General features: G+C 25.2%; 2 protein-coding genes and 1 long non-coding RNA gene across 9 annotated transcripts in view; 2 read left to right on the top strand and 1 right to left on the bottom strand.

Moving 5' to 3' along the window:
• LOC411459 (sterol regulatory element-binding protein cleavage-activating protein) lies at positions 1–7,002 on the top strand. Of its 6 annotated transcripts, none has more exons than XM_006568010.3 (13): positions 1–729; positions 1,204–1,375; positions 1,478–1,711; positions 1,775–1,955; positions 2,072–2,217; positions 2,291–3,389; positions 3,489–3,762; positions 3,837–4,900; positions 4,967–5,126; positions 5,200–5,383; positions 5,461–5,600; positions 5,675–5,886; positions 5,952–7,002. In XM_006568010.3, the coding sequence occupies exons 2-13, from the start codon at positions 1,260–1,262 to the stop codon at positions 6,057–6,059; spliced, it is 3,918 nt and encodes a 1,305-aa protein (XP_006568073.1). In that variant the 5' UTR covers positions 1–729; positions 1,204–1,259; the 3' UTR covers positions 6,060–7,002. The 6 variants fall into 6 exon arrangements, with proteins under 6 accessions (XP_006568073.1, XP_006568070.1, XP_006568071.1 ...); XM_006568007.3 differs by having other exon boundaries at positions 1–952; positions 6,013–6,192; XM_006568008.3 differs by having other exon boundaries at positions 1–785; positions 6,013–6,192.
• Positions 1,382–15,237, bottom strand: part of LOC102654188 — a 16,362-nt gene continuing 2,506 nt past the window's right edge. Inside the window, exon 3 of one of the 2 annotated variants that reach the window (XR_411069.3) lies at positions 1,382–1,545. This is a non-coding gene — a long non-coding RNA (uncharacterized LOC102654188). Of the gene's footprint in view, positions 1,546–5,515; positions 5,605–15,237 lie in introns of those variants that run through there. The other variant, XR_003305222.1, reaches the window with a different exon arrangement.
• LOC551553 (facilitated trehalose transporter Tret1) overlaps positions 10,265–15,237 on the top strand; it is a 13,115-nt gene continuing 8,142 nt past the window's right edge. The window contains exon 1 of the mRNA XM_623947.6: positions 10,265–11,295. Within this exon, the coding sequence (XP_623950.2) occupies positions 11,264–11,295 (32 nt within the window). The 5' untranslated portion in view covers positions 10,265–11,263. The remainder of the gene's footprint in view (positions 11,296–15,237) is intronic.

Raw genomic sequence — 15,237 nt, forward strand, 5'->3', positions numbered from 1 at the left:
ATTTATCAAATTTTTTAGCACGTGCGTAGCAAAGACAGGAGAGCGACGACTGGCTGCATAATATTAATACACCTGCGATTGGTCGCAAGTTGGAGGCTCGACTGAATCATTTAAAAATAAATTAGCACTCAGTGCAGTATCGTGCGGGTTAAATTGAAACCGGCCAGTGCACTCGAGAAATTTACGCCGGGCGTTCGGGTTACATACTCGTGTCGTTTGAAGTCGTTTCTTGACCACTAACGCTTGTGCTCATATCCGTGCTCGTTTATTCAAGGAATGACGCGCGATTCAAAGCACGTGTGACCGATTCGTGTGTTTTATGCTGTATTGCAAAATCAATTGCTGTATTATCTACGCATAAACGTGCAGACGATAGATCGAACTTAACCTCAAAGTCGAATGGACTCATCTATTTCTTCACTTACGATTATATTTAGGGGTGTATAATTCTTTTTATTTTATTCAAATTTAACGTGCTGAAATATATCTTAGATTATACAGTATCGATGTGTTTTTTATTGTATGTAAATTATTTTTGAGTGCATTTTTTGAAATCTCATCTATGATGATATTAATAATTTTAAAAAAAATCTTGACAATGTTTATTTAACAGTGACTGTGACAAAAAGAATTGATTCACTTGTTGCTATGTTGTTCGTTAATCCCAGAATGCAAAGTGAGAAGAAAATAGATCCGAAAGAAATGATATAATTAGTATGGTAGGCATACGTAAGTAATATAAGTCTGTGATGCGTCGACGTGTATTCTCATCGTATCCAATCATCGTGTATAATCGTTTTATTTGCTCGTTATTGCGTCATGAATTTATTCGAAAGAAAATGCATTTACTTATCATAATCTTTGCGTATCATTGATTCTTTCATATTCTTGTGAAAATGTTAATTAAATGATCTAGCAATTGCGTAATGTTATTGATAATGCGTAAAAATATGTACGCGTAAATGTTTTTTTTTTCGAAATCTTAGCTATAAATATTTGTATATATAAATATCTATTAGATATTATACAAAATATTATAAATTATATAGATATTAATTTAATTATATATATTTATTAAGTTATATATAAATATTTATTTTAATAATGATAATTATAGAAGTTATTTATAATTATGCTTCAATACTTTATAATGCATTATATTCATCTGTTATTTATTGTGCATATTTTCTTCAATTTTTTCAGGTTAAATGTTACCAAAATATATATGATTTAAGACATGTTAGTGAAACAGTCTTGAAATGTTTCGTAGTTTACCAGATAGGGTGGCAGGGCTATATTATGCCCATGGCCTGTTTTGTTCATCTCATCCTATTGCAGTCATTTCATTGGCAGTTTCAATTATATTGCTATGCTGGTTAGTATTTCCTTTTTTGAATTTTATATTCATTCATAACTCGGTAGGTAAATAGCAATTAAAAGCAAGTAATGTTATTTTGATTACTATTTTTTCTTGTAGTTATCCTTTGGTTAATTTACCAATGCCTGGCAATACGCCACGAACTATAATCAATCATACCATTGTACCTGAAAACAATACAGAAAATTCTGTGTTTTATGTACAACAAGTGATATTAAGAGTTGGAGTTGTACCATGGACAGAGGAGTTAACATTGATGGATGCTTTTAGAGGTCCACTTTATGAAGTTTTTAATCTTTTAGAGATTATACAGAATTATCAACATCCAAAAACGTAAGTTATTTGTGTTTCATAGAATCTTGATTTAAATATTTATCTTTATTATTATATTTTTAGATTAAAAACACTTGATCAAGTATGTTTACATATTGAAGCAGTTAAAAAAAGGAATGGAAAAAAGTCAGAAGTTTTGCCAGAATATAACTGTCTTGTTCTTTCCCCTGCAAATTTATGGCAAAGAAGTATTGAACTTTATGCACAAGATACAAATCTTATAAATACTATTTATTCTTATCAGGTATGAACAAGATTTTTTTAGAATTAATTTATAGAAATTTTATATATATAGTTTTAAATATAACCTAAAAATAATAAATTCTTTAAAAAATAATCTACTACAATTGTATATTGTAGAATCTACAAAAAGGTAAAATTAGTTTAGCCGAGATAATGTTTGGTATGAATCTTAAAGAAACAGGAATAAAAAGATATCCAATGCGAATTAGACAAAGAATTTTACAATATGCAGTAACTATTTATTTAAAAAACTATGATCCTGAGTGAGTATTTAATTGATAATAAAAATTATTTATTTATTATATTTATTGATTATATAATTAATTCAATTTTTAGATTTATAAAAGGATTACAATATAGATTAAAAAATTATTATCATCTTCATCAAATAGAAAGTGAAAATACTACCAATATTTCAACAGATGAAATATTACATATCTTTTATCCTGGTGAATTTAATTACAGTGATTTTTTTCCATTGATGACGACATTTTTTGTTTTGTTTTTTTATATTTATTTCTCTGTGCGAAAAATAGAATTAGTGAAATCAAAAGTTGGAATAGCATTTGGTGCAACTGTAACAGTGATAGGTTCACTGTCTATGACTGTGGGTGTATGCTTTTTTTTTGGCTTAACTTTAAGTCTGAGTGGAAAAGAAGTGATTTTTCCCTATTTGGTGATTATCGTAGGATTAGAAAATGTATTGGTGTTAACCAAAAGTGTAGTGAGTACTCCAGCACATTTGGATGTAAAAATACGTGTTGCTCAAGCTCTGTCCAAAGAAGGTTGGTCCATCACCAAAAATCTACTTACAGAAGTAACAATCTTAACAATAGGATTGTTCACTTTTGTGCCAGCTATACAAGAGTTTTGTATATTTGCTATTGTGGGATTGGTCAATGATTTTTTTCTTCAAATGGTTTTTTTTTCCACAATTCTTGCTATTGATATCAAACGAACTGAGCTTTCTAGCGAAACATCTAAATTTCATTTTCCAAATATACCAACTACACGTAAACAGCAATTTACAACAACAATAACAAATAGAAAACCGAATATTTTTCGATCAAAATCTCATCCAAGATTAAATGGTTTGTCTAATGGTCCAACAACTGTCATAGCTCCAAATACGCAGAACACTCATACATTAGCTAAAATTCCAAAGCGATTACGCCTAGTACATTTCTGGGCAAGAACTCGAATATTTCAGCGTGCATTTATGGTATGGATGGTTGTTTGGATCAGTATGATCGTTTATAATTCTGGTATTGTTGAACATCTTATACACTTAAGTGAAACATTAAAATCAGAATCAGATATTGAAGGATACACAGTAGAAAGATCTCAGTCCTTAAATAATTATATTGAATTAAATAGTATAAAACCAGTATCAATACCTTCAACAATAATTACTTCAAATCACTTAAATAAACAGGTAATTTAAAAATCATTTATTTACTATCTTATTTAAGTCCTAATTGTGTGGAATTTTCAGAACATAAATTTTAATTTACCACATTTTGTTATACATTAGGATGATCTAACAAATAATATTACCGATGAATTAAATAAATTAAAACCAATGGAGTTTCCACCTTGGAATCGTTTATCTCTTTATCATTGGTCTTCAATTCTTTCAATGTATAATATTTCTGCCGCCGGAGGACGTATAATTATATTACCTGCTGTAAAATTATCTCATGCAGTCAGTACACAATTAGTGAAACAAATCAGTAATCCAAATGATGTACAACATTTTCAATGGCAGAGTTTTGCAACTGCTGCTCTTGATCCATTAGACTTTTTAGGTATATAATTAAATAACATTAAAATTATCGATTAAAATTAATCATTTAATCAGTCAATTACAAATTCATTACAGATGTGGAATTACCAACTAGATCTGAAAGTCGAGGTTTTAATGCAGATACTCCTTTTATTCCCTCTAGTCCAATGGAAATATTCTTAGCAACAGTGTTATGTCTCATTAGTATCATTGTTGTTGCTTATACAATGGTTGTTCTTTATAGATGTGTTTGTTCAAGAAACTATGCTGAATGGCGAGCTAGTTGGTATCAACCAGAGAAAGCTTCTGATTCAACAACGCAATTAGTCCTAGAAGCATTGCCTATAGTTCTTGAAGGTCATATTCAAGAAGTGGAATGCATTGCTACAGATGGCAATACTATAGCCAGCACATGTTTAGCTGGTCATATTAGAGTATGGGATGCAACGTCAGGCGAACAGTTGGTGCATGTAGACAGAAAACAGTTCTTTAGTAATCCCTACAAAAGTTTAAATCATAAAACGCCAGATGTAGATGAGTTAATGTCAGATTACGAAAGTGGTTCACCACCCTCAAGAGGGGAAATGGAAAATACCAATTCATTTGGATTGTATTCAGCAGCGTCGACTATTCATTATAGAAAATCTTCTCCTGGATTATATAATATGCATAAAGGGCAGAATTATATTAGCAAAAGAAACTCAATGGGAAACACACTGGATTATGATTATCAAATTAATGAATTTAACTTGGAAAGAAAGAAAAGCGCACGTAAAAATTTAGACAATGTCTACGATCTTCCAGATTTAAAATCAGCAATAAATATTAAATTTTCATCCATGAAACAGTCTCCAGTACAACAAAATTGTGAACAAGGATTCGATTTTGGTGATCAATATAAACATCTCTTTGAAGAACATAATAAGTCTATGGATGAACTGCGAAATTCAGAAAGTTTAGAACATTTATGTAATGCTAATGGAAAATTAAATTCATCTGGTTTAGTAGATAATATATCTATGTTGAATACAGATAAAAATGTGCAAATTGCACATATAGTATCTCCCATTTGGTGCATGGATTATCAAGAAAATCTTATAGTTGTAGGATGTGCAAACGGAAGTTTAGAATTTTGGGAAGGCACTACGGGTAAATTTAAGGTAAATATAAAAAAAATTAATATCAATATAAATATTAATATTTTTAAAAAAATTTAAATATTTCAGTGTTTATTTGATGATGGATCAGGACTTGGAATATCTGCTGTAAAATTCATAGGTAGTAGAGTAGTAGCAGCTAAATTAAATGGCTGTATTGATTTCCTACAACTAGAAAGATATAGCGAAGGTCAACAAATTCATTGGGGCTTCACTTCTTATAGAAGAAGTAAATTTATTTTCAACAATTATCGCATGTACTATTATTTAAATATAAATTATGTTATTTTCTTTTTTTTTAGCACATGTTAGAACAGGAAGTGCTGGTTCACCTATGGATATAAATAACATTATGCAATCTGAAGAAGATCTTCGTTGTATGAAAATTGGTTCTCATAAAGCACATCAGCAAGCAATAACTGTACTCGATAGTGAAGGTGGTCGCGTTTTAACTGGTAGTCAAGATCATACTCTAAAAGTATATAGGTATGAATTTTATAAAAATTTTATTTTTTATAAAAATTTCACTAGATACCTTTTTTTTATATTAAATTAAATTTCAGATTGGAGGATCAGTTACCACTATATACTCTCCATGGTCATTGTGGTCCTATATCTTGTTTATTCATCGATAGAATGAGCCCTATGACTTCTGGTAGTGGATCTCAAGATGGTCTTTTATGCGTCTGGGATCTTCTAACTGGTATCTATTTTATATTTTAAATAAAATATTATAATTTTTTACAAAAAATTTACATTTTTTATTTTTATTTGTAGGAACATGTATGTATAGTATACAAGCTCACGATGGTGCTGTGGCAGCTATGGCATGTTCTGTATCATATGTAATAAGCATTGGTACTGATGAGAGATTGTGTGTATGGGAACGATTTCAGGGACATTTACTACATACTCTTCCAGCACATAGATTTGCTTATAGTTTGCAGTTAGTCATGTTGACACATCATCTACTCATAACCAGTAATCAGGTATGTGTTTGTTTTTTTGTTTTTTCTGTTTTTCCTTATACTTAGTAGTAACTTTTGTTTTATAGATATCATTCAACTCCTTTAAAAATACAAAAAAAGAAATGCTTCTAACTTTAACGATTTCAGGGATCACTAGTAGTTTGGGACGTCCGAACTGGAGAGCCAGTGCGTGAAGTAAGGTTGGGTCATAAAGATAGTTGTATTTTTGTAAAGCAAATGTTAGTGTTAAGGGATAGTGTAGTATGCGATTTTGGTCGACAATTGCGAATAGTCAGGTTCCCATTGGTTTCCGATAAATTAGATTAAGATCTATCTGTATATGCACCATTGTATATAGCTATTTCGTTTCATATTTAATTTTAATATTTGAAAAAAATCCTACCATTTATAAGGATATAGATTTTTACATGATGTACATTTTATATTTAAAAACTATCATACACGCACTTTTAATATGAATTTTTTTATATTACTGACGTTATAGTCTTATATAATAATAAGTATTCTATTCTATCGTGACAGTTTAAGAGATATACAAATATATTTATCTCTTGTCATTAGTATATGTAGATGAAGTATTATAGAAAATTTTAATCAATTTTCGGAATCATTTATGTATACATGTATACATTTAAATCGGAAGTACTATAAAATGCAAAAAATATATAGTTAAAGGCAATGATACAAAAATGAAGTTAAAGTAAATCATATTTTTAAATAATTAAACTAGAAAAGCTTTTGATATCTCCGTTAATTATCAAAAAAAAAAAAAAAAATGGCTGTGCTATATCTCGAAGTGTCCGTTCTGTTTCACAGCGTGATTTAGAAGCATTTTCAAATAGACGATTGTTATCTTTTTTTCTATTTATGGTTTTTTAAAATAGATTCGACGTATGAAGAAGTTGCATTTGTTAAACTGGAATTGTTAAACACAGATATGAGCTGGATATCACTTCTGTGTTAGAAAAACAAATATATAATAGCAATGTTAATTAATTATGAGATCATCATATAAACAATGTATATTGATTCTTCAAAGTAAAGATTTCAAATTCAGAATTCTTATTAATATTAAACAAAAAATTTATATCAAGTATTAAATGTTTAATATATAGAGAGATCTATTTTTATTTCTATGCAATTTTATTACACGCACCACGGTCTAAGAGTGCCTTTATTCCTTTTATATTTAGTCCAACTAAATAAAAAAATATTGTAATAAAGGACATGGAAATCGCAAATAAAATAATTATCAATAAAGCCTCTTTATAATATCAAGAAAAATTTTCAAACTTGCAATTACATAAAATTGTAAATATATATATTATTAAATATTGATTCATTTAAAACACTAAATAAAATAAAATAATTTCATTTCATTAGCTAAAAGTTCCTTATAACTATTGAGTTGAATTTTTCAAATGAAACTTTTAGAAAAATTTAATATCCAATGTATCAAAATATATAATCCTGTTTAATTTATCTATCTATTTTTGTAAAGAGAATTAATTATTCTCAAACGAACTAAATGGGTCCTACTTTACATATAAATATATAATGTAATATAATGTAACTATAAAAAATTTGACAAAAGTTTAAACTATCTTTCTATTTCATGATTCATATAATTAAAAAAAAAAATAATAATATATGTACATTTGTGACATATTTAGGATGCACTTATATAATGATACAAAATGTGCATACCAAGCCAATGTCGTATTTTTCTTTTGGATGAATAATAAATATTCATCTGAAAAAAAATTGTGTACAAAAGCGTTCCATTTGAGTAGTCCATGTGTGAAGCTATATAATATAAAATTATTGTTGAAGAAAGTGTTTAATGTTGCAGAAAGAGTTCTTAACAATTAGCTGGTATACATTTAAAAAAATTTTACAAATTTGATTATATAATATTAAGCTTGAAAATATTCTCTTATATGCTAATGATTATGTTTCTAGCTATATAATACATAATAATATTTAAACTTCTATTTATATAGCGATTATTCTTAATAATAAAAAATATAAGATTTTTAAAAAATAAAAATAATACTTGTCATAGATAAGCAACTTTGAAATTTTTGCATAAATATGTATATCCAGTTGATTGTCATGAAATTCTTTACTTGATTTTGAAGTTTGGCATGTGTGTTATGAAATGAATGTTAAAAATAGTAATCTATATATCTTTAGACTGAATTGTATGATTCATATTGACATATAAAAATCTCTTTTATTTTCCGATATATTTAAGATAATTAGTTTGATCATTGATCTATAAAATAGAGATATATTTTTCTCAACCAAAGTTCTAAATCATATCAAATCATGACATGTTCATATTCGATTTAATTGAAAGATATTGAATAAATAAGACAAAATGATTAAAAAAAGAAAAAAAAAATGCTTCTAACAACGCAACAGTTGGCTAATATTTATTTAGGACTTTATGTGATTTTTATATTTATTTAATTTAATATATGCAGATATGTCTTACAAAAGATATACTATTCTTAATAAATTTTCACATTTATTAGATCTCATCTTTCACTATTGTTATAATAGAATCTCAGAATGAATTCAATGTATGATTGATAAATCTTTCTATCCACAAAATAAATAAAATTAATACAGTTTATTAAAAGATATTTTTCTAAAAATAGAAATAAAAGTATTTTTCTTAAAAAAATATATATATATATGTATATATTATGAAATATATTTAAAAAATAATAATATTATATTAATAAGTTTATTTTAAAAAAATTATACTTTAATCAATAAATATAATAATATAATGAGGAATTATTATAGTGTTAATAGTAATCTGCATATGGTGGAACTTTCCTTTAAATAAGGATTGTGTTGATCTGACATATAAGTAATAAGTGATTAATTCCATGCATAATATCAGATGCATATTAAATCATTTTTTGTACTGAATAATATCATATAGACGTTCAGTAACATATAATCTTCTGACATGTATATATTTAATATTATACATAATGCCATATTTTCTAATTAATATTTTTGAAATTAGAATATATAAGTATAAGATTAAAATAAAATTAAATTATAAATAATAAACTGGTTTTATTGGTATTAAAATATATCAAGATATTTTCATACATATTCAAAAAAAAAGTAATGTGTATTCTTAACAAACATTAATATCAATGTATCAATATCAAAGATATAATTTTTTTTAGAATACTATATCTTTATTATCTTATAATTTCATTTCATTTTTTATTTTACAATAATTTTAAAATATTGACATCATGCACATAAAATTAATTGCAATTGATAAACATACTATTACTCAAAAGTAATTGATGATCTTAAGACAGACAAGTGTATATAAGTAGCTTTTAAAAAGATGATTGATAAGAAAACTCGATTTTATCTGAATACAGTTGAATTTTTTAATGTTGTCAAACTTTTTTATTTTTATGTCATAAATTCTATATTATTTAGTTATTTGTAAAATTTGACAGGTAAAAATAAAAGTGAAAAATTTTCCATATTTTGATGGAATGACAATGAACAACAAATGTTAAAAACAACATATTGTTGCTAGAACAAATAATATTGGTAATAATAACTTAATGAATTGATTTCTTTTAATTAATTAGTTATTATCCATTTAATGCAATCTAATTATAATTGCAGAGTATTCAATTAAATCTGACTATTAAATGATAAGCAGATCATTCATATTTCATATTAATTAATAATTCAATGAAATATAATTTTTAATTTTTGAAATAATTACTTGATGTAATGATATTTGATAAATATTTAATGTAAAATAATGTAACATATTTCCAACAACTTCCAATGAACTTCAAGATCACAAAAAAGAATTTAAAAAGTAATTTCTAACATTTTATAAAATTTTGAAATATTTATAATAGAGAAATATTCGATGTTATTACAGAATATTCTATTTGATTCAATTAAATACTAAAAGTTAGAAAAAATTCTTTCTTTAATAAACTTTCAAAAATAAATTTATAATATCCTGCATACTATATATCACAATTTAAGCAACCTGATAGTAATAACTATCTATTACCTGTTATTTTGCAACAGAATCAATTCTATCCAATTCTCCATTCAACTATGTTCATTCCCGCATCACTAACATTAACACTTTTTTTCATTATCGTTATTCAGCTGCCAGATCATGCTGATCAATTTGCAAAGAAGATTAACATCGGTTCTTGCCCCGTCTATAACTAAACAAAGACTAATAGTAAAGTTAGATGTAAGGAATATTCGCAGAGAGGGGCAAGCCACGTGTATTCGTTTATGAAAGCTATTGTGTAAACGCGCATTTAGTGGAGGAGGAATCATATATACACATGAGTTGCTCACTTTCGTTGGTCATTTAGTGTGACTGACAACAGTCTAGCGGAGGATTAGGCTGTTGTCATCTCGACTTCCGAACGGAAGTCATCGTGCTTGGTTCACCTAGTCTTTCCTTATTTATTTGAACATAGTCAGAGAAGATCAGATGATCCAATTCCAGCGCAGGAAATTAATAAAATGAAGTACAAGATAGGATAGATAGTTAAATTTGGTGTTTTCATATTACTTACATTTTGTATATTATTCGACATAATCGACATTTTTGAACAGTTTTCTAATTGAAACTGATTGAAGAGAAGAGGAAAATATCACGAATGATGTTTACAATTGCGGTTTTTTCAATACAAAAATTATGGATGAAAATCGGTGGGTGATCTGTGAACCACTCATTAAATCTTGAAATCATCAAATGTATAAGTAGTGACTAAATTTTTAATTAATTTGAATTCTTCGTGGTAAATTAATGAATTTTGGAGGTAAAGAAACTGGATTCGTGAAGGTGAACTAGATAAGAGAAAGTAAAGAGAATTGATACTGCTTTACACACCTGTGGCTGTGATGAAAATAAAGTGAAAGGTTTAATGGATAAAAAACATTTGGAAAAGAAAATATATGAAAAAAAATTTGAAGAAAAAATTATGGAAAAATGTGAAAGATTTAAAGAAAAGAAAAAAAATAATATAATTATTTACTACTTTTGTTAAAAAAAAAACTAGTCACTTGTGAGATCATTTTTACATTTAATTTCAATATCATCTTTTTTTTTTTATTTTAAGAAGAAGAAGAATATTAATTAATTTTTTGTGTTAAACGTTAAAAACATATTCATCGGTGTTATTATTCCAGTTTTTTTAGTTTTTTTTGTTAAACAGGCGTATAAAAAATTTTATACGGAAAAATATAAATATTTGTAGAAAACGTGTCAAATAAGGAATGCAAAAATAATTTCCAATAATAAATCGAAAACTGCGTGTAACCAACAACATATCGATCAAAAATGACAGAGTCAAAAAACAACGATAACACCAGGTATGTAATTATTTAAAATTTTTTATTTCTTTATAATGTAAAAAAAATATAAAATAATTATTATATAAAAAAAAATCATTACAAATGAATAATTATTTTATTTTTTCTTTCTTGTTTTCCTAATAATTACTAATCTAATTTTTTATTAGATTAATAATTAAAGATTTATTATAATTAGATTGATAATAAATAAATAATTAAATTTAATAAATATTAATAATTATTAATCATTTGATTTGACTATTATTATCAATTGCAATATTTAAATAAAAAAAATAAATGAATAATTATATAAGTATATAGTTATTTTATTATATAATATACAGTTGAATAATTAAATATATAATTAAATATAATATATAGTATAATTTTAAATATAATTATTTAAATGTGTTCATTATTAGAGATAAAAAAATATAAAGAAAAGTTTCCATATACAATATACAAGTTTCTATATACAATAAATTCTAATTTTAAATATAGTCAAACAAATTTTTTTCTTATATTATTAAATAAAATTATTACTAAATATTATTTCTTAAATACTATTAAATATTAGTACTGAATATTTTTAAAATATTTTATAATTTTCTTTTTTATGATATATTAAAATTATCAAAATTTTACAGTGATAAAAAATTTTAATTTACAATTAATTTTTCATTACTTAATATTAATTTAATTTTTTCTAGAGATTATTAAGATCTTGGATAACTTTTACTTTACAGGGATTAAAAATATTTTTAATATGGATGACACGAATCTTATTGAAATTTTTTATCTTTATTTTATCATAGTTTTATATATTCATTTTTAAAAGAAAAATTTGTCTCGAAAAGAAATTAAATAATGAAATTTTTCTTCGTTGGCTTTCAAAGAATTAGCAAAATTTGTGTAAATAAAGTTTTTAGTTGCTAAATATTGCCTGATAATTAATATCATTCTTATCTTAAACTATTGTAATTATTCATCTTTTTACTGCAAATGGTGTACTAATGCTATTCGAAATGAAAATAGTAGATAAAATATCAAATTGGACATAAAATTTTTTTTTAATTGTAAATTGTAAAATGTATAACAAATGATTTATTAATTCTTTTTCGATTGAGATTATAACTTCGTTTCTTATTTTTTTTTTTTTTTCTTCTTTGGATTGATTGCTTTAGCGAAACGAATTATAATAATTAGAATGATAAAATTTTCATCGTAGAAAAAGGTCTATCCTTTACTACTTTATATTTTTTTGTTTCTCAGACCACCAACAATAGTTTGTTGCATGTTATGTAATGCGATATTGTTTCATATTTATAGCCACGGTTTTTTATTCTTACTATTAATTATCTGGAAATTATTCCGTATCGATAAAAGTAAAATTAAATTGTTGAACGAAAGAATGAAATGTAGATATAAATATTTTAATATTCAATATTTTAAATATTGAAAATTTCACTTATTTCGTTTAAATATTCATTTCATTTAATAATCCTAGAGATTTATAAATAAATATTCAAATATCTTGGAATTGCAAATAATTAAAAATTTCAGAAAATCAAAATATATATATATATATATATATGAAAATTTAAAAAATTCAGATTCTCAGAAGCTGAAAAAGAAGTTACTTGGAAATTTTTAATCTCTACGAAATCTAATTTTCCAAGATAAATTGGAACGATTGATAAAGATGAAATTGTTAATAACAAATGACACTTTCACAAAAATACACAGAGATCTGTTGTATAATAATTGCGATATCGATTTCTTTCAGTGAATGTCATGCTGTTGGGCTTTGCGCAATTCTTTTCATGTCATCATGTGACATATTAGCTTATGGTTGTAGCAAATTCAATAACGATGTATGTTTCTTACAGTTCTTTTGTTATTCATTCCTCTGCCCAATTATATTTAATCAAGGTGCTCGATGAATAGTCAATGGGCATGTATCGAGGAACGTTCAATTAAAAATAAATTTGTTTCAATTTATTTTTTTACACTTAAGTAAAGTTTTTTACAAAGAAATAGTTGTATCTATAATTGATCCTAGTCAATTATAGTCTCTCGTCATACATTATTTATACATCATTTGATTTGAACAAGAAAGTTTAAATGAAATCTCTTTTATTATAAAAAGTATTGTTATTATTTATTTTTTATATATGATAATACATAATATCTACAAATTTTCTTAGAAGCACACTTCTTTTATTTATAGAATATAATTATTTAATAATTATAGAAAAAAATATTTGAAAATTACATAATTGAATTACAAATCATTAATCAATTGTGAATAATATGAAATTCTTGATCTGGAAATTTAATATAAAGAGAGAAGAATTATATAAGATTATTCAAGAATTGTAAATAATTAAATAATTAATTATATTAGATATAAAAAGTTTTTTATTCTTTGTTAAGTTTATTTTTGTCATGTGAGTGACTAATAAATTTCAAATTTTTTTATTCCCAATGCTTATTATATACGTTTCAACTGGAAAAACCGATTATTTCAATATTTAAATATTCAATTTAAATAATTAACAAAGAAGCAGAAAAAAATTTCTCAGAAGATCATCATATTTTTTTTTTTTTTTATTACTCTGTCAACAACATAACATGATAATATTATTAATCCCACATAGAACACAATTCATCTGTTCAAATTCAAATTCAAAAAAATGTTACAATGTTAAAAAAAAACTAGATTTTCTTGGATTTGGATGAGTGTCAAAAGTTTCGAATTCAAATGTTAAAAATCAAGTTTCGACCTACTTTTTTTATTTTTTTTTTTACACATTTTTTAACTCTGAGTACAAGATATTTTTAGGCCAGGAAAAAAATCCAGACTTGAAAGGATAAATTTAGCATGAAAAAAACATGTCGTAAAAAAAACAAGGAATTCGTAGAATTCAAAAGTGCATCGAATTAAATTTCAAATCGATTATTTCAGCAATAAATTACTGCGTGAAATATCGTTTCATAAAAAACGAAACAAAAATATGCAATTTCTGCCTGTTCGTCCTTGGTCGAGTAATTATGTGATTATTTCCTTAACGTTATTAAGGATAAGACATATGGATAAGAATGAAATTATAAATTCTTAGACACGACTTAATCAACAATGGTTAAAAATAACGATCCTACTTTGTGTAGGGTAGATAGATGGTGAATAGCCAAAGAGAAATAGAAATAGAAAAATTTTTTCCACTTTCTCAAATTTTCAATATTTTCGATCGACGTGTAATAAAATTTGAAGAAATCTTCGAGCACGTGGACAAAAAAAATCAACAACGAGATTTTGCGTAATTACTGTACGAAGGATTATTATAAGCTTGTCAATAAATAAATAAATCTGTCATAAATTGCTACAGTTGAATCATAAATATGAATGATAAGAGACAACGATCATTCGTTTCAACAATATTTATTTTCTTTCCAACGATTATCTATTTAAAGGAAAATTAAATTTCGAAGAAAAAAGTATAATTCTAATTCAAATATTTATTTTTTTTTTCTTTTTATTTTTTAAGAGATCAGTTTATATAAGAATTAGAATGTATGAATTATCTTCACGTGTCATTTTCTTTCTTTCCAATTTCTTTATATTTATATAACAAAATAATTTATACTTGGATGCAAATAATTTTTAACTTCTTTTTATTTTTATTAAACTTTTCTTTCTTTTTTTTTTTTCATAATTGTTTCTTTAATTCTTTCCATTAATTTATTCAAAACCATGAATCTTTCATGGAATTCGGCCCGTTAAAGATTTTTCTTGATGATGACGCATTTATAATTGAAAACTAGCCACCATGAAGGTTGTTACAACATGATGTCATTTAAGAATTATATACCGATTATAGTTTCAAAAGATCAAAAGAGATAATCGAAAATTATATATTTCGATAAAATCTAAGAATATTCTTAATAATGGTCTACTTG

This window comes from Apis mellifera, linkage group LG8, assembly GCF_003254395.2.
Source record: "Apis mellifera strain DH4 linkage group LG8, Amel_HAv3.1, whole genome shotgun sequence".
Lineage (NCBI taxonomy): Eukaryota > Metazoa > Arthropoda > Insecta > Hymenoptera > Apidae > Apis > Apis mellifera.